Source organism: Lycorma delicatula, chromosome 4 (genome assembly GCF_047948215.1).
Source record: "Lycorma delicatula isolate Av1 chromosome 4, ASM4794821v1, whole genome shotgun sequence".
In the NCBI taxonomy this organism is placed as follows: domain Eukaryota; kingdom Metazoa; phylum Arthropoda; class Insecta; order Hemiptera; family Fulgoridae; genus Lycorma; species Lycorma delicatula.
The window spans coordinates 25827570-25848154 of NC_134458.1; the positions used below are offsets into that span (position 1 = coordinate 25827570).

Here is a 20585-nt window from a genome sequence, read left to right on the forward strand (position 1 = left end):
ATCTGTGAATATGTGACTCTTGGGTAAAACTATTGGATGAATTTGATCTGGGGTTAAACTTCAGTATCATAATTGGTTTCCTAGTTTAGTGCTATCTGAAATTCAAACACTGATAACTGACTGCTGAAACGATGATTACGTGACTGTGAGTTACTCATGACTCGTTGAACCTTGATAAAATGTACAACTTTTCCAAAATCGATGAATTGTACCTTGTACTAACACTCAACAATACTGAATGACAACACTCAGGCATCTGGTCACAATCAGGAAGTCAATCTGGTTCATCTGGAGGTACAATTGATGTGTGTAAGAATGCTGGTCCCTTCCAATATAGGTTGAGATTGATGATCTTAGATGGTAGTAGCCCTCTAGAAAGATGGTCCGCTGGGTTATTTTCGCTCCTAACATGCTTCCACAAACTGACCTCAGTATTGGTTTGTATTTTGAAAACTCGATTTGCTACAAAGGTTGCCCAATGAGAGGATGGAGCTTGAATCCAGGCCAATGTTATGGTGGAATCAGTATAATATGAGACAGAATCAATGTGGAGGTGCAATGTGTTTCTTGTTGTTTTGCATAACTCAGTACGGTAAATTTTCTTTAGTGCTGTGACCTGAGATTTTGAAGTGATTAGATGAACTGAGATGTTACCATCATGGTCAACACACTTAAGATAGACGCATGCGCCACATGCAGCTTCAGACGCGTCAGAGAATCCATGTAATTCTATTCTTGAAATTGCTCCTTTTTTAGAAGCTGTGGCTCTTGGAATACGCATTTTTGATAATATGTGCAATTTCCTTTGAAATTGAGTCTACATATGAAGCATTTCTTCTGGCACAACCTCATCCCATCCAAGTTGGTAGGAACACAGTTGTATAATTAATTTGGCTTTTAAGATGACTGGTCCAATAATTCCTAGAGGATCAAAAATGCTTCCTATAGCTGATAATATTGTTCGTTTGGTTAAATTGTTGATTTTGGTTTCTTCATGGATGGAAAACTGAAAGACATCTTGTCTCGGATTCCATATAAGACTAAGAGTTTTCACCGTAGTGTCTAGATTAATTTCAAAACAATCACTGCTCCTATCCCCCCATGGAATGTCAGATAGGATGTCAGGATGATTTGAAGTCCATTTTCTTAGGTGGAATCCTCCTCGATGAAGCAATTCGCTCAAGTCATGAAGCAGGTTGTTCTGGTGTTTTTTACCATGCTGGCACCTGACATAACATCGTCTACGTAAAAATCGTTCATGAGTACCTCGGATGCAGTTGGGAAGGAAGATTTTTCATCGAGCACCAGCTGTTTTAGAGTCCTCGTGGCAAGGTAAGGAGTACTAGCTGTGCCGTAGGTAATGGTTAGCAATTTGAAGGTCTTTATCGGGTCTTCTTGTCGTTCTCTCCATAAAATTAATTGTAGATTTTGTTGTGATGGATTAATGTTGACTTTATACATTTTTTCTATGTCTCCAGTAATAACAAATGGATGAGTTCTAAATCTAATAACGATGCTGACAAGATCAGATTGTATGGTTGGTCCTACCATGGAGATGTCATTTAAGAAACACCAGAACTTGTTTTGGCTGAAGCATCGAACACAACTTGCAATTTTGTGGTTGTTGAATCATTTCTCACCACTGCATGATGGGGTATGTAATACGCCTTTGATGAATTAGATTCAGAAGTTATTTCTTTCATATGTTGTAGAATTTCATATTCCTTCATGAATTGAATGTACTGCGAATGCATGTCCAGTTTACTAGATAAGCGCCTCTCCATTGACACAAATCTTCTAAATGCAGCGTCCCTTGACTCTCCAAGTTCACAAACATCACCCTTTAGAGGAATATTCACACAGTATCTTCCGTGATCATTTCTGGTAGTTGTTTTTACAAATAGTTCTTCACAAAGTTTATCGTGTTCAGTATGCTGCTTTTCAGAACTACAGTTTCTATTTTCCAAAATCTGTGAACAGTCTTATTAATGTCATTCGGTGTAGATAAGTTACATGTTGTGGTAATGTGTGATATAGTGAGTTGCCCCATGGCCTTGCCAGAGATAATCCAACCAAGCACAGTGTTTTGGGGTGTTGGAGACGAATTATGAAATTTGAATCTTCCATCTCATAGCAAATCAAAGAATAACTCAACTCCAACAAGTAAATCAATCTCACTTGGTTGATTAAAATAAGGATCTGCTAGTTGCACATTTTGAGGAATTTTCAAGTGTGATTGGCTAATTGATATGGTAGGTAACTTCCTTGTAATTGATGACAAGATAACACAATCGATAGTGGCAGAAAATGAATTAAATCTTGACTTGATGTTCTAGTTTTTGATGTTCTAATCCCACTCACTTCTACGAAAGGTTTGCTGATGGTAAACCAAGTTTTTTGACAATTTTTTCAGTTGCAAAATTTGATTGTGACCCTGAATCTAACAGAACACGACAAAAATGCGGAGTTCCTGTGGTCTAGAATGGACTCAAGAACTGTAGACAATAGCACAGATGACGAAGAAATACCCTGCCTTGAAATGTGTGATTTGACTGTAAGTTCCTCAGTTGCTTTAGCATCACTATTAGAAATGGGTGAATTTGATCTAGTACGCACAGAGTTGTTGATATTTTCTGAATTATGTAATAATGTATTGTGCCATTACTGCAAATTTTGCATGAACCAGCACCACAAGATTTAATTTTGTGATCACCGAAAGAAAGACAATTGAAGCACAGTCCCAACTTCCATACTTCCTTTTCTTATCACTAAGAGATAATTATTTGAATGTTTCACATAAATATAATGGGTGTGAATTAGTGCACAGTGAACATTTTTTTAAAAATGAAAGGTAATGTGGTACAAATGTGATTTTTTCTGTTTGCTTTGACCTCGATACAGAATTTCCCGTTTGCAGTTGGTTTAAAGCAGATGTTGATGGTTTGGACTCAACCGCTTCTAAAATTTGACACCTTTTTTGCAAAAATTTAGTTAAATCAGATAAGGTAGGTACCTCATTGGAATTTATTTTGGATTCCCATTGCTGGTGAGTTGTTTTATCCAGTTTGGTGGCAATTAAATAAATAATTAATGTGTTCCAGGATTCTGTGGGTTGACCTAATCCCTGAAGGGCACGCATGTGTTTCTTTACATCATCAATCAACCTTCTCAACTGGGAACTAGACTCCTTATCTAATTTAATTAAATTGAAAATGGCTGCAACATGTTTATTTACTAAATAACATTTGTTTTGAAACCTTTCTATTAATAAATTCCAAACGATTTTATAATTTTCAGCCGAACCTTCCAACAACTGTAAAATGTTAGCAGCATCGTCCTTCAAAGATAATTTTAAGTAATGGAATTTTTGACAATCCAATAGGTTTGGATTTTCATGAATTAATGATTTAAAGCTATCATGAAATGATTCCCATTCATCGTAATCACCCAAATTTAAGGGCAGTTTTACAACAGGTAATGTAAAGCGGGGTTGAGCCCAACCCGATACATTATAGTACTGTGAAGTTACGTTTTAACTTATCTGGTCTTGAAGTGATAACTGCAGTTGACGTTATGTAGGCTCCAGTAGGTCGCAAGCACAAAACGTCGTAACACAACATAAGTTGTGTTGTGTCAAAGACACAACATAAGATCAATGGAACAGCCAATGTACTGAATACTAGGCTAATTAGTCACTGCATAATTTGATGTAATATGCTCACTTCCACAATAAAGTAATGTAATAAGCACAGCACACCACTATGAGATGATGAATAATTTATAGTTCATTACTGCATAATAAAATGATTGATTAATTATTCACTGCTACACAATGATCTGGTCACATACAAATATCCGGTTGGAGTACCAACAAGGTTGACATGGTTACTGATTACAATGAAAATGAAAAGACACTAATGTAGCGGACTATATTGATTTATTGTTGCTTAATGATTGCACATAAACGATCTGCACTCTTTCACTGTTACTCACACACTATCAAAATTCAAAGGTACATAAAACACAACCATCCATACCCCCACCATCTACTCACATAACACACCATAGAACAGGCAAACACCTATACAACATACGCACGCACACATGTGCGCATACATGCGCGCTCTCACATATTTCACATGTACACATTACATTATCCATTTCTAATGCTGTAAACAACTTCTCTTGATCTTTTAAATAGAAATACAGACCGCTTTGTATTTTCAATGCTTCCTTGTAGCTGAGTATGGAAATTTATCAGCCAATGAATTGTTATCTCCTTATCTTTGATTACAATCTTTCTTTTCCTTGCACCATATCTCACCAACACCTTCAAAACTTGCCTCAATGATAGGATTTATATTTTCATACAACACTTACATCATTAGAATTCATTTGCATATTTCAGAATTTTTGCTGCTTTCAAAGACTTTTGAAATGTAATTTCATGAAATTGTTATTAATGATTAATTTTTTTTAGATTCCCCAAATATTTCATATCACTTTTTAAAAACCCAACTGTATTTTAAAATCACACAGTTGGCATCTAAAATTAGCATATTAGTATCACTTTACCAATTTCTCTGCAAGCATTGCTATTTTTGCCAATTTGAGAACTGTTAGAGTTGAACTGTAAAAATGATTCTGTTAGGTTCAAAAATAATTTAAAAATTAGAGTACCTCAATTGTATGCTGATCTCTGAATGTAACAAAGGCATTAAAATAGCTTATTTTCTTTTTTTTAAAAGTCTTCAGGTAACCAAAGTTCAACTTCTTTATGTGGGTTTGTATATTTTCAACCATCCTATTCCAAGAATGAGGAGTGTGTTGTTCTACAAACAGAAAAGAAAATGTAAAAACTAAAAAAGTAATGGAATTAAAATTTAAATTAATATAAGTAATCAGAAAGTTATTACATAAAATAGCTATTATAAAAAGAATCACGTAAAAGAAGATATCTTTTATATCTTTGTCAAGCAATATCAACATCAACTGCTGACATTCTATATATTATCCAATGGAAAGATCCTTTTGAAACTAAATTAGTTTCATGAAAGTTTCCCAATCAGACACAAAAGTCAAATACATCTTATTTTTTTTAAATTATTTAGCATGTTTTATGAAGATACATGAATCCTTTTTTAAGTGGAAACAAACAAAACAACAAGCTGTTAACCAGCCAAATGGAAACTACACTCAGCATTACTTTGGTGATCTATAACTTTCACTGTTGAGACTTTATCTTTAATTCATATTCCTTCATTTTCCAAGCCACTATTCCCAGCACATTATGAAACCATAAGGTTTCCCAGATCTCAAAAAATAAAAGGCTAAAAGACCTTTTATCACCCATGACAAAGTAAAATATAACTAAAGAAATTTATCTAAATAAAAACCTTTAACACTGAAGTAGATTAATAATACTAAGAAAGGAGAAAAAATGATTTTTTTATTGTAAAACAAATAATACATCATTATTAAATAATCATTAATGGAAAATGGGCTTTGATTATAAAGTTAAGTAAATTATTTTTGTCTATAATGTTATTTTATTATATACTTTAAAATAAATAAAATAGTTGTATAATTTTATCCATACTTTTATTTTACACACATAATGAGAACAAAGGGGGTAAATAAATCTTAAAATTCTATTTTCATGTGTATATATAGATGGATTATGCAGGATTTTTTATCTTACCTAATTAATTTATTAACATAAGTTTATCTTGATATTTACTTTTTTCAAAGTAATTCTTCATTAAAATTTATTTGTAGCAAGTTTTATCAAACAATTAATTTCAGTACATTACTTAATTACCTTTGTGAAACAGAAATATAAAGTTGATAAATTATTTTTATTCCTTTGTTTACATTATTATTATTACATTTAGATAAAAAACTGGGGGTGTAGCAGTCACCTGTAGCATCAAATATAATAATGCAATTTAAAATAAAATCATAAAAGCAGGACTAAAAGGTTCAAACTTTATAATTTAGTGATGGGAGGATTATAACAGTGTCCTTAATGTGTAAAGAAGCATCAAACATTTACATAGGATGAGTAAAAAAGAAATTCTAAAAATAATAACAAAATCTGTAAACAATTAACAAAACTAACAATATCCAGGCAACAGGAATAATAGTTATTTTCATGGGAAGAATCCTTTAGAAAACCAGCAAAGAAGAGAAAGTCTATCACTGAGGGAATATTATCCAAGTCAATAATAGAATCCATGTAGATCACTGTTAACGGTCACTTTTGCACATGGGGACTAGATCTCTGGATATTAAGCAGCTATGAGTCAAAGCTGTGTAATTAATTCATAACCGGGTTGACCCTACCACTTCTCACAACTTATTTCCTGGACAAAGTGCATTATGCTATTTAACTAATGTCTGCAGTAATGTTCTACCTGTCAGTACATAGTACAGTGACCTGGTTTTTTGAAATGAGTATAGCCATCTGTCAGCAGCTATCTTAAAAAGGAGCAACTTCCAACCGACCCAAGATACTTCCTCATGTAATTTTATCTAAGAATCAATATTCTTTACAAATTTTAATTCTGTAATTCTAGAAATAACAAGCAATCATTGCCAGGCTTCCTATCACCTGCTTTACTGAACCAGATATATTGTTACAGATCATTAAGCTTAACCCACCAAATGTAAGAGATATCTGGTCTTATAAGTCCATGGGGACAAAATTTTTGGTTATTACTCTGAGGAATCAGCTCTGATTGATGCCTTTTCTACTTCAGGTAATTTGCATATATCATAGCCATAAGAAAGAGTGGAACAATAATGGAAAGTAATGATTTACTGTATCCCTATTCTGTTAAGAAAGGATGCATTATACAGCCTCAACCATGAAGAAAAAAAATATATATATATATATATAAAACATATCAAGCAATATTTTTTAAAAACACAACTTTTGATTTTTAAATCTTCCCTGGTATTTCTGATGGCTAAAACACATAAGAAGCACCTGAAATACAATAGGCACCAGTCATGCTGCTTTCTCTAAGAATAATGATTTGTACAAGCCAGTCCTGGTGATAAACAGAATAAAGTAACTTTTCAACAAAATTTCTCTGAATGTTACAAATATTTTGGCGGGCTTGTTAAAACAGTAAAACTCATTAAAGAAGGCAAAGGGGAACCATTTGATTCATCAGTCTAATGCCATTTTTTCTGCAGACTACTGTTCCAGTTAAAGTCTTTAATAAAATTTGGTTTGGCATTTTGGCATTTATGAAAAAGCCATAAAAAATATACATACCAAATTCACTTTAGAAAAGTCAACAATTAATTTCTTTAAAACATAATCTGATACTAATTAAATCAGTTCTAAATTAGTTAAAAATAGAATAGCATCATACTTGAAAAATTTGTTTCCCATCCAAAAGTGCTGGCATCTTCACATAAATCTCCTAAAATTGCAGCCTGATGCATCAGTTTCTTTGGAATACATCCAACATTTACACATGCTCCACCAACACCCCATTTAGTTCCATGATTTGTTGGCTTAACAAAATCAAATAATGCAACTTTCTTCCCCAGAACGGCAGCTTCCTATCAAAAAGTTGAAAATAATTAGATTAAGAGTAAATGCTAGTAACGCCTTCCATTTATTTAAATGTGTAAGGAAAGTTTTTTAAATAAGCTACAAACCTCAAAATAATTAACAATGAAACACAGGCCAGGTGTAGATTAGTAATGTTTTGTTATAAGGTGTAGAATACACATAATATCCTGTCAGTCTTAGCAACAATTTATCGGTTTAAAAGTAGACAGGATTTTAAATATAAAAGGTTCATTACAAGTTACATAAGTGCAATAAAATAATTTTTAATGATAATAATCAAGATTTTAACAAAGAGCTGATCACAGCAATAAACAGACACTAAAATTTATTTTAAAAAAAAGAAGAAAAACAAGCAATAATAAAAAATAAAAAGTTAAAATAAATTAATTACTAAGGGAACAAAAATGAAAAAAGAAACAAACATAGAATATTAAAACATACGATACTAAAACGAAAAACTAGTTTTTCTACTTACCTAATACTTGTGTTTATATTATCCAAACAACACACTAGCAATCTATTGTTATCTTGAAAACCATTCCATAAATTCTATTTTAAAACACAAAAATACTAACCTAGTTAATTCAAAATAGGCTTTACTTTCCAAAGAATATCTAATATAAAGCAGTTTAATTCTTGGAATGATAATCAGAGAAAATAATTTTTTTTTAAATATATATTTAAATATTGTTGCTGAATGGCTTCAATGGCATGTGGGACTTATAATAACCTTGTAGTAGCCCTGAGAAGGGCTGTTGTTGTTTCGATTGGCTTCGACGACTCATTGTAATTTATAATCTTGTGGTGGCCCTGAAAACGGCCATTTTTTCTCATTAGCTCTGAAAAGAGCTGTTGGGTACCAAGGCTGGTCTCCAGTGAAGTCGACATGGCTGTAGTCGGGGAGTTGTGGCTTGTCCATTGAAATCAAACTAGACTTGCCCTCAGCGGCAGTTGGGTCTCCACTACAGCATGGCAGTGGTGGCCCCCAGAGCCCTGTAGTGTCAGTCGTCTTTCGCCATTGTGGCCAATGCGGTTCTCCCTGAGCAATCCCACACTGGACCGGCTTCTGCTGCTGAATACGCTAGCCAGGGCGATTGGAGCCCAGCGAGCTGAAGCGGGAAGGTAGCGTCTGCATCCAGTGGCTCACTCAGCAGGCTGGCCAGGCCTGCTGCTCTGGCGGGGATGCCGGCATCTGTCGGGAGGTCCCAAGTTGAGGCAGCCAAGGAACTTCTTCTGTCTTCTTCTGTCTTCTTCCATCTTCTTTTTCTTCTTGGTCTTCTCCAGGCGGTGGTCGACAATGAATTGAAAATTCACTCTCGTGCACGCTCTTTTATTGAAGCTTGAGAGTGGTGGGGTTGCAGTGCTGATATGGTGGGAAAACTGCGCAGTCATCTGCGTGGCGGAAGTGACACTTGTACCAGCACATACATATACTGTGCTCCCACTGAAATCTGAGCTGCTACCATTGTCACCTGCCAATATTAAGTTAGGCATATTTGTGGTAACAATATATACATACCATATAAAGAAGAAAATTACAACAGCTTTAACTAAAATTCCAAGGCCAGAAGTGATCATTTTATCCTAAAGTTTTTAATCTTTTTTCTGGACTGATAATTAATGCAAATAGTATGTTCTTGTTTAGGAAAATAATGGCAATCTTCAAAGTTCATAACTGTTATAATTCAAGCAAACTCTATTAAAAAATCCCAACAAATAACAATATGTTATTGTTAAAAGGTAGACAAGGTTTCACTGCTAGTGATCAATGACATTAGCCTACAAATTATTTATATATATCTAATTAGGATTGAAAAAAATCATCAGAGGAAACACCTCTAATGCCTCAAACTCTTAAGGTAATAAAAAAATTACTCACAAGTCAATGCTATTTCTTTGGATTTCTCAGTTCATTCAATCAACACATTCTTTTAGAAAAATGTTAATTTAATTTTAGCATAACTGTCAGTATTTTATTATGCTCTGCTGTAATCAGAAAGGGGAACAAAATAATCAGAAATATCTTTTCCTGAAATATATATTTGAATTTGTTCCTTTAATTTCTATTTTTTATGAGGTAAAATTAATTTCAATTTAATAAAATTCTGAAAAGTAATCCTAATCCACAGAAGTCTTGTTTCTTACTGAAAAAGGCACATTCAGTTAAAAAAGATACATATATATTCCTGTATTATATATATATATATATATTTCAGTACTGGATAGCAAAGACACTGTATGTATACACTCTTAATATTATTCAAAATATAAAATAATTTTAAAAAGAATGATAATCAATTGAAAAAATATGTTTTAATGCAATAGATACAGAATTTAATAAAAACTGAAGATGCAGGATACAGCAAAAACAAGTTATTGGAAATTAATATGTTAAGTTTAAATTATCTAATTACTGTGTTTTGGCAGTTTATATTTCATAAATATATATGTGTGTGTATTTTTTCAAAATTTGTTCACTAACAACACACAAAGATAGTGCGAAACAAAACTGTTCCACATTTTATTTTCTATAAAACCACATCTATCATATTTATTCTCTACATGCAATAAAAATCAAGTTAATGTATACAATTATATAATAAATATAAAATACTCTTTCAAGTATTGTGACAAATGACAAAATGAGTATTCAAAAGAAAAAAAATAGGCTAAGATGAGATAATGAATAGTAGTTTCTATTACTTAAAGTAGAATAACTTTGTCATTGAGATTAGATAAATTTATGCAACCACACAAGTGAATCAGCAGTATTTTTTCTTTAACAAAAAATATATATAAATAAAAAAATATAGATATATAAATTATTAGGGACTACAATACACATATCTGAATAGACTGATTTAAATTTTAGAGGAAACTTAAGGATTTTTTTTTTAACAATTAAATTGCAACATTTATTTAGAGCTCAAATAAATCAACTTTTTATAGTAACTATATATTCATACTCTACATTATTAAGAACAATGCATAACAGCATATTGTCTTCAACAAAAAGGACTGAAAAATATCTGATTTTAGCATGTTACAAAAGAATAATAAGAAATGAACACCTGCCAAAAATGCCCTAGAAATATTTCAGTAAAACCAATATGGATATATTGAAATTGATAATTTCAACAAAAAGAATTAGATGAAATTTCATTTGCCTTTAAAAAAACAGAAATAGAATAACAGTGTCAAAGTACAAGTCCAAAAGAAAAAAAATTTAATGTTGTTCTTTAATCTTCACAAACATTTTATACCAGATAAACAGAAAAAAAATCATGCAATTACAGTAAAATTTCTTTCCAAAAAAGTACTTCCTTTAAACAACTTACAAAAACTTTAAATTTAACATTTATCTGTACACACTTGCTTAGGCTGTACAGCCGGCTATTGATCTGTGTTCAAAAACTGATCAAACTTTCTGGTGAATTGTGAGATAATGGTGGCCATCATTCAGAGCAGGCAGGAAAGCTGTTTTTCAAATCTAGGGTCACCATCTCTGCTCTTTCCAGATTATCTCTTATCTCACACTGTTGTCTTTTGTTATAGCAGTTCTTCCTGTGCTTTCACAGGACTTGGGCTATTGTACTGTGTAATTGATTGTCTAGGCTCAGCCTAGCTTTTAGGTTGGTTGTTCATCGGTGGAGTAGTTGACTTGCTGTATATTGTACACATGTTGTAACAAAGAAGATAAGTCAGATAAATAATAATAATAATAATAATAAAATATCAGACACCTGCCAAGAATTAAATTTAAGACCAGGTTATATTTAAGCTGAACTCTTCTTTGTTCAGCAAGTGATTTTTTAACATAAACATTTGAAACGCGTAGCCAAAAATGTTAAAAACACAAATGAATTGCATAAGTAGATTGACAATTCACATAAATACAAAAAAAACCATGACTACATGTAATGTGTAATAGAACAGCTCTTGATTTAACCTTAAGAGACTGTAATTTTAGAATTTTCAGGGGTAGATATTAAATTCAAGAAAAAAGATATGATCGTTTTTCTGTAAGTATAAGTTCACTGTACAGAAAGTTGGATAAATCAGATAAAAAGTAAAAACTGTGAACAGTATCGCAGTTCTGAATAGTTTAACAAAAATTCATATTTTATTATACTTGTAACTTTTTCTAATCATAGCTAATCGACGATGACTAGCAATAAGTTGTATTTATAAAACTAATATATTAACTTATGATAAAAAATCAAGTTGTAAAAAAAATAAATACTAATAATTTATGCTCTAAAATATAACAAAATCGTAAGTAACAAATTTAAGAAACCTTAGCAGCAGCGATTCCACCAGATCCACCGCCGATAACGACTAAGTCAAAATCATAAGTAACATCTTCTCTTCCTTCAAGATAATTAAACAATGTACCATCATGATACCTCTGCATAGTATTATCACATCCGCCAATATGGTGGCCCCGAATGAAGACATTTGGGACTGTCTTTTGCTTCGTTTTCTTAAATAACCCATCTTTTATTTCTTGGGTATCTGATGAGAGAAAACAAAAAATGCATTAAAATACATATGATTGTGGATCTCTATAAAAAATTTCAGAAATTAAATCATTTCTACCGTTCTTTCTAAAAACTAATAACAAAGAAAATATGACAAGAGCATTACCAAATACAATCCCTATACGGTTAATATCATATGAAAACATAAAAATTATGTTATCATAAATAAATAACTAATCATAAATCATTTCTACTCTTTATATTAGTGCAAATAGCATTATTTAGATGTATACTTGTGTTTCCTATCTGGGAATCAAATAAAAATTCAAACTAATCATTGAACTGCCGTCAAGTAAACCCAATGTCCTACTACTAAAAATCAACATCTAACAGTACTGTACCAGTACATCAAAACAAAATTATACCCTAAATGATAAAATTTAATCGTGCCAAAATATTAAATATTCTACCCTACAAAATGTTTTGTTTTTAAAATTTTTTAAATAAATTATCTTTTTCATTTATTTTTATTTTTTTAGATTATTCATTTTTCTTTAAAATTATTAATTAGTTAATTATTTTAATATAGGGATTACAAACAGCACAAAACCAGCACACACTGCTACATCTACAATCTAGTTACCTGTTCAACATTAGTTTCTTCACACTGCATTATTTGGCCACAATCCATCCAGGAAAAAATCATATGTATTTATAAACCTATCTAAATAATGATCTACGCAATTTCAAAACCGTACCTAATTTAGGAAATTAGTTTGAAAAATATTGTCTTACCTCCTCATACTTTTATTTTTGCTAAATCATGTTAATCATTTTTAAATCATACCTCAACAAAAAAAACCTGATACAAATGTCCTTGGAAATTTTAAGAGGCATTTTATTTTTTCCTAACTATTATGTCTTTGTGGAACAATAAATGTTTGGGGTTGTAATAAATGTTATATGTGACAACAAATATAAATTAGTAAATATTGTTAGTATGAATTTACTTTAATGGCTGTATCTGAATTTTATTAATTAATTTTATTTACTTTATCTATTCCTAGTAAGCAAACTAAATTATTTAATTCTATTAATTTTTTTTAAATATATATATATATATATAGAGAGAGAGAGAGAGAAATAACAACAGAAAACAGTCAAAAGGTAAACCAGTTTTTATACAATTACCCAAAAAAGGAGTGTAATGTTTTTAAGGTGTATGTGTATGTATATTTGTTCCACCATAGCACCTCAATGGTTGAAACAATTTAGATGTATGACACCCCGCGTTGGAATCCTTATGATAGCCAGGAGTGTTACACACACACACACACACACACACACATGCATCCACTCACTCACTCAAACACGCACGCGCGAATATATATGTCTGTGTAGTAGTGAAGAATTGCCAGTTGAAGCACAAACTTTTATGAATTGAATTAATGAACTGTGAGTCTCTACCACTGTGTGAGCTGAGTTTGAATGATTCAAATCAATCAAATGAATAATATTACAAAAATAATAGAATTAAATTTACGTTAAATAAAATAATATTACATAAATTAAAAAAAATTCTGTTTAATAATAACATGCTTCTCACGGGAACTGTGTGTGAGACTAGAGTGGTGAGCTGATGCAAGCACCTTGTGTGGGGCTAGACTGATCATCACTCAACCGGCAACAAACGAGGTGCCCCTGGGACATTGTTTTGGGAGGTGCAATGGGGATGCTCTTATATATCTGCAAACAATCATACAATTTACAAAATTCAAATGGAGTATTTGTTAGTAGGTTGTGGAACAGATAAGTCACCTCGCTCAACGCTAGCGAGTAGAGCTGTTTTGGTGATGGCACTGACAGGCGTCCATAAGCCTGATTGGAGGGAATACCTTGCACTTTTAGTACATTTGTTCTTTCTATTGAAAAGAGCAAGACAACAACTCTTCGTCTACTTACCAGCAAGCATCTTCAAATGGAACAGCTAAAGTAAAAGTACACAAATTGGCTCATCATTGATGAGATTTCAACGGTACCCCACATAATGTTTAGGAATATCCACTTAAGGCTACAGCAGCTCAAAATAAGGATGCTTACTTTGGAGACCTAAACATTGTTTTGTTTGGTGATCTGATGCAACTGTCGCCTGTATTCAAAGCTGCTGGTGGTGTCTACCGATTCAAGCAGCCACAGTCCTTAATCGGCTGAAGTAGACCTGTGTGCACTTTTTAAGTTCTATGAATTACTGAAAAATATGAAGCAAGCAAAAAACACCACTTTTGTAGAAATATTGAATAATTTGTGAGTTGACCAACTCACAATGCATCAGCTAGAAATTTTAGATAGTCGCAGGGTCCCCTTCGTAGATAAGTTCACGGATGGCAAATGTGTGCATATTTTTCCAATCACAAAGCAGGCAGACATTTATAATTTGACAATAATTGCTGAGTTGGCTAAATCATCCAAAGTCTACAAAATCACGGCTGTGGATATGTCCATGGAATCAAAGAATTACAGAAAAAACAAAGCAAAACTTCATACCTATGAATCCAAATAAAACTGGAGGGGTTCCTGCAATTTTAAACATAGGTCTGGGATTGAGAGTGATGTTGCAGAAGAACATAAACATTAATCACGTCCTGGTCAACGGAGCAATGGGTGTCATAAGAAAAATCAAATGGCCTGCACTACGCTGAGACCAGCGTGAACCTGGCGAGCTCTCACAAATGGTCTTTGTAGACTTTGATGACAATATGATTAGAGGTAATGCTCTAATCGGATTGAATATCAAGCCCTCTACTGTCGAATTTGTTGCTTTATGGAGACAAGGCAAAGTGGAATGACGTATGCTGCCACTAATATTGTATTGTACTAGGCTGTGATGGTGCGTAAACTACAAGGAACTACACTAGATACAGCGGTCATAGATCTGTGCACTCGCATCTTGCACCAAGGGCCAGGCATACGCAGCACTGAGACTTGAGAAAATAGGACAGTTTAACCATTAGTTGTTTGGATCTTAGAAAATTGATGTATGATCCACAAAATAAAAAGTCTCTCGAGGAGCTCAATCGCTTGAGAAATCTGTACATTTAGATTGGTTTACGCCAATTAAAAAAATAAATTGAAATGTTCACAGCTTACTTATTTGGCTCAGTATGTTAAATACATTATATCTATACATTTTCAAATCGTGAATTTTTCTCAATGATCACTAAAAATATTAAATAATAAAACCAATCATAAAAATTGAATAACATGAATGCCAAAAATTTTTTTTAAATAATAAAAAAATAGAACCAAGAAACAACAATAAGAATTAAAAAAAGAAAATAAGATATGGAAATAAAGGACAAAACACCATTACACAATATTTAACTTAAATAAAATAATGTGTGACCAATCAACTTTCAGACAGTTTTATTTGTTTAAATATATTTCTCATGTTGTAGTAATAGCAGGCATTTAAGATTGTCTAATGAATAAGTTTTCACCAGGTCTTGCATCGATAAGAAAATTTTGTCCTTCAACAAAAATATTAAAATTGTCGGGGAGCTCTTTAATATAGAATAATTACTATTCAGAGCTCTTTAATATATAACAATTACTATTAAAACTGCATTTAAATATTTATGTTGGAAGGACAAAATTTTCTTATCGCTGCCAACTGCAGTAAGAACTGGCAAGAACTTAATCAATAGACAAACTTAAATGCTTGCTACTTCTACAACATGAAAAATGTATTTAAGCAAATTAAATGGGCACCCACTATTTTATTAATTAAATACTGCATAATGATGTTTAGTCCTTTATTACCATTCCTTGTTTTCTTTTTAAATTCTTTTTATTATTGTTTTTTAGTTCTATTTTTTTTTTTTGACAGTCGTATTTTTTAATTTTTATAATTGTTTTTGTTATTTAGCATTAACATTATACAGTTAATACATTTTTCTCTTGCTGTTTCAGTATTTATAACTAGAAAGAAAAATTATTAAACAAAATTCTAACAAATTATAATGAAATTTACAGAAGATACTCAGGAATAAGTCTCCCACAAACTATGTAATCAACTGTTTGACAGGAAACTATTCTTGACAACAGATTTTCTGAGCCCACAAAAAAATTTGGTCTTGATAAGACAAGGCCAACAATAGCATCTACAGTGAACACTAGTAATACTAAGAAACTATTAACAGACAAATTCTCATTAATTTATGCAAAAAATATGAATGAAATGAAATTAATTGATATGATTTCAAGGAAATTTTATCAAACATCATTAATTACACAAGGTATCTTTCAATAAAAGAAATTAAATTCCTTAAAATTTTTCATCTAACCTTGAGCATAATGATAACAATCAGAAAGAAATTTTCTAATTTTAGCATGGCAGTACAATAAATAAGTGGTCAACCTGATTTTATTTACACAATTCTAAAGCAATAAAGTTCTGAGTGATTGTGATGTTTAGCTCTTTTTACTGGTACTTTTTTATGTGAATACAAATTAGCTTTATAGATCAGGATCACTCTGCCCATCTGATAACTGGTAGTATCCCTTATGTGATTTTGAGGCAAGTCCACACATGATCTAAGAACCTAACATTGTGATCTATGAAACAAAATTATATTCATAATTGTGATACAAATTTAACTGGAAATTATTTTTTTTAACAAAATCTAAAAAATCAAAGTATAAAAACCAGTCTTAAGAGACAAAATTTGAACTTACATTTATGAACATCAACTTCAAAAGCAAAATAATTAATACTAAGTTTTTTGAAAAGCTCCTTCACCTAAAAAAAAAAACACACAACAAAAACAAAATATTACTGTTATTTTAAAAAATAAAAAAAGTATTTTATAATTATTTTTAAAAAAATTAAACATTATAAATAAATATTATTTACTTTTTCATATCACATCCCAAAACAACTTTACTGATCTTTAAAAATTAAACTTTTGCTTTAATCTTTTCAATAATTGTCTAATGTTTTATGCAGTCTGTACTTTTCAGACTTATGAGGTCTCATATTTTAAAACCACTGTCATATTAAAAAGAAATTCACTACTTTTAAGTAAAAGATACCTTAAGACTACATATAGCTGTAGATGACCAGTAGTAGCATAATGGTGAAAACGGATTTATGAACAAAAGTTTACTATACAAGTAACTAGTCCCTGGAGAATGGCAGACTTATAATGCTCGCTTCATGATTTCATGTCTGCATTACCAGTTATACCATATTACTATCATTATTATTATTTAATTTATTTAAGTATTATAATTTTTCATTTATGAAAAACAGATTGTTTAATATCAACAGTCACCACAGAATTTTGCATAGTGGCTATTACGTACTCCAACAAATAAACCTGATGAATCTCTCATTAGATATCCAATTTGAAAGTATATTCTGCATTTATTTTGGACAAGACCTATAAACAATCATGGATAATAATACTTTCAAAATGAATGCCAGAGTTCATAGAATATAACCAAATTTTCAATTGTAGCTTTATTTATGACAAGTCTACTAAAAATTGCAAATAATTTAACTTATACAGAGTCATTCACGGGAACCGGATGTTTTTAAAATAATCATAAAAAATTGAATATTTACTTTAAAAATGTTTTATCGGTACTGACACACTTGTTAAATCAAAGCATTTGTTCCTTACTCGTGAACGAAAAATTATGTCCGGCAAGTGAAGTCCATTTTGGGCAATACATTGTTGTAGACTTTCACGGTAACCGGCCTCAATTCTTTGCAGCATGTCGACATCAATCTGGGTGACGTGATGACGAATTGCGATCTTTAGGTCCTCCAATGTACGCGGTTTATTGCCGTACACACGCGATTGCGAGAAACCCCCGCAGAAAAAAATCACAACTACTCAAGTCGGGGGACCGAGGGGGCCAAGGAATGTCGCCGAATCTGGAAACGATCCGTCCCGGAAACAAGTTACGAAGAACAGCCGTCGTTGCCCTCGCTGTGTGCGCTGTAGCTCCATCCTGCTGGAATAACACGTTTTGAAAATCGATTCCCCGGTTTTGTTAACTCAGGGATGAAAAACGTATTCAACATCGCAATGTAACGATCGGCTGTTACAGTTACGGCAGCGTCATTTTCTTCAAAAAAATACGGTCCGATAACACCGACCTTTCCTATTGCACACCAGACAGTCACCTTTGGGCTATGAAGTGGTCTCGCGTAAAGCCGATGCGGGTTTCTTTCTGCCCGATATCGGCAATTCTGTTTGTTGACGAAGCCATTCGGATGAAAACGGGCTTCGTCACTCATTAACAGTAACAAATTTTCATTTTCTTCAAAAACGGTAAGCGTTTGTCGACAAAATTGTAATCGCTGCGTGAAATCTTGCTCGTTTAACTGCCGCACGACGGCTATCTTGTAAGGATGGAAATGCAGGTCTGTATGCAGAATTCGTCTTACCGTACTTGTGCTGATTTGAAGCGCTGCTGAATGCCTCTGAATAGAGCGGCGTGGGCTTGTGACAACGGCTCCCTTACTCGTTCGATGTTCTCCGGAGTGCTAGCGGTTCGTCGGGGACCCGGTGGTTTTTTCTTCAATATTGAACCGCTTGTTCGAAGGTTGTTTACCCGTCGCGATATTGTGTTACAAGAAGGGACGCTTGCATTACGATGGATATTAAACTGACGGCGAAAATCTCGCTGAACAGCAGTTACGGATTCGTCATTTCGCACAAAACTGTCATACATACGTACAGGCGTTGGTCTAGCGTCCACAGCTCCATCTTAAAGACTAAAATGTAAATGCTATGAACAAAGGAAACGTCAGACGCCAGCCACGTGCCCCTCCCACCACGAATGCCCGAGTACAACCCACTTCAAAAACATCCGGTTTCCGTGAATGACCCTGTAAGTAATGTAATTTAAAAGTTTTGGAAGGTGGAAAAAATACCCACATTTTGAAACTGTTAATCGATGAGATTAGTTCAACCGTAATCTCAGTCCAAAAAAATCTACAATAGTTTGATAAAATTAAGTTACACATCACAAATGCACTCTATCATTACCGATCGGATTATTCAGAAGTGCAGTAACATGATCATAACATATTCCAGAATTTAAAACAAAAAAAAACTATATAAATACAGTATGTTCACATGCTGAACCCGGTTCATATTGACATTGTTCAATTTGATGTACAACCAGACTGAAGTTATTTTACGCTTGAAAACCGGTTACCATTTAATTATTCTTAAGGACTCTGTCAATTCACCTATTAAAATGTTTTCCCAAATAAGACAACTCCACAACTATCACTGCCAAAAATACAATAATACTAATTTATTTACAATATTATGACTCCTAAAAAAATTGTTGCAAAAAATCATCGATTTTAGTAAGAAAGAATTCCCTTATTACTAATTTATTTAAAAAGAAAAAGGAAACTCAAGATGATTTTATATTCAAAAGCCAAATAAAAAAAAAAATGAACTCTCCAGCAACACAAATACGAGCATTACACACCTTTATACAACCTCAAGTCTTATAGTACCTATAAGTTCCACGCCTGATTGTTCAGAAACAGTGTAAAACAGTACAAATATAAAAAGTCACAAAATCACAAAAAACTTAATTGAAAGAGTAAAAGACTAAAATAGATCAGCATTAATAATTGTGTGTGTGTGTGTGTGTGTGTGTGTGTGTGTGCGCGCGCGCGCGCAGGGGGGGTTAAAAATACAATTTTCTTCTAATAGATTAACCATTTATCATTTTTTATCTGTACATCCATATTCCATAAAATAAAAAAATTAAATAAAAAAGTAACTAAACTGATAAATGATATTTGTCATTAACATATCAGTTAGCAAAAACTGAAAAAATAACATTACATTTGACACATTATCATACTGTTAAACAAATAAATTTACAACAATAAAAAACAAAGTTTCACCTTTGATAAAACAACTTTTTTTTATAGTCTTGATTAGAGAATGCAGTTTCTTAAAATCCTCAATTATTGATAAACACTTAAATAAATATCTGAAACATTCCTTAACTATCTTATTAATATCATCCATCTCCTTATCGAAAAATATTTATCCATTACATCTCTATACTAGACATTCAATTATTAAATGCCAAATCATTGCCTTTATAACAATTAAAACAATAACCCAAGCACTTCAAGTGAAAAATAATCAGAATTTATTATAAATCTAGGGGAGGTAAGATTTAGCAATTAAATTGTACAAGTCTTAATTATTTTAACAATAAATTAAACATAGCATAATTCTGCAATTCAAATTTAGATTAAAATACTGTAAATATATTAAATTTTGAAACTTCTTACGTTTACTTGCATTCTCATTAATAGATTTACAAAATATATATGGGTCAATCCACTTGAACTGACCGATGAGTGGTTGCTTGACCGATTCAAAAAAATTGAAACTTACTCGCTTGTTTTCTACATGTCTCAGGACCTTAAAACTATTTTTTTTTTTTTTTTTTATTTAAGC

General features: G+C 32.2%; 1 protein-coding gene across 4 annotated transcripts in view; it reads right to left on the reverse strand.

The window, feature by feature from the left end:
• Positions 1-20585, reverse strand: part of LOC142323200 (thioredoxin reductase 1, cytoplasmic-like) — a 76543-nt gene that overhangs the window by 40774 nt on the left and 15184 nt on the right. For 3 of the 4 annotated variants that reach the window (XM_075362539.1, XM_075362540.1, XM_075362541.1), the window contains 4 exons: positions 16807-16870; positions 11889-12106; positions 7386-7578; positions 4681-4832 (listed from right to left, as the gene is read on the reverse strand). In XM_075362539.1, coding sequence (XP_075218654.1) covers positions 4681-4832; positions 7386-7578; positions 11889-12106; positions 16807-16870 — 627 coding nt within the window. The remainder of the gene's footprint in view (positions 1-4680; positions 4833-7385; positions 7579-11888; positions 12107-16806; positions 16871-20585) is intronic. The other variant, XM_075362542.1, reaches the window with a different exon arrangement.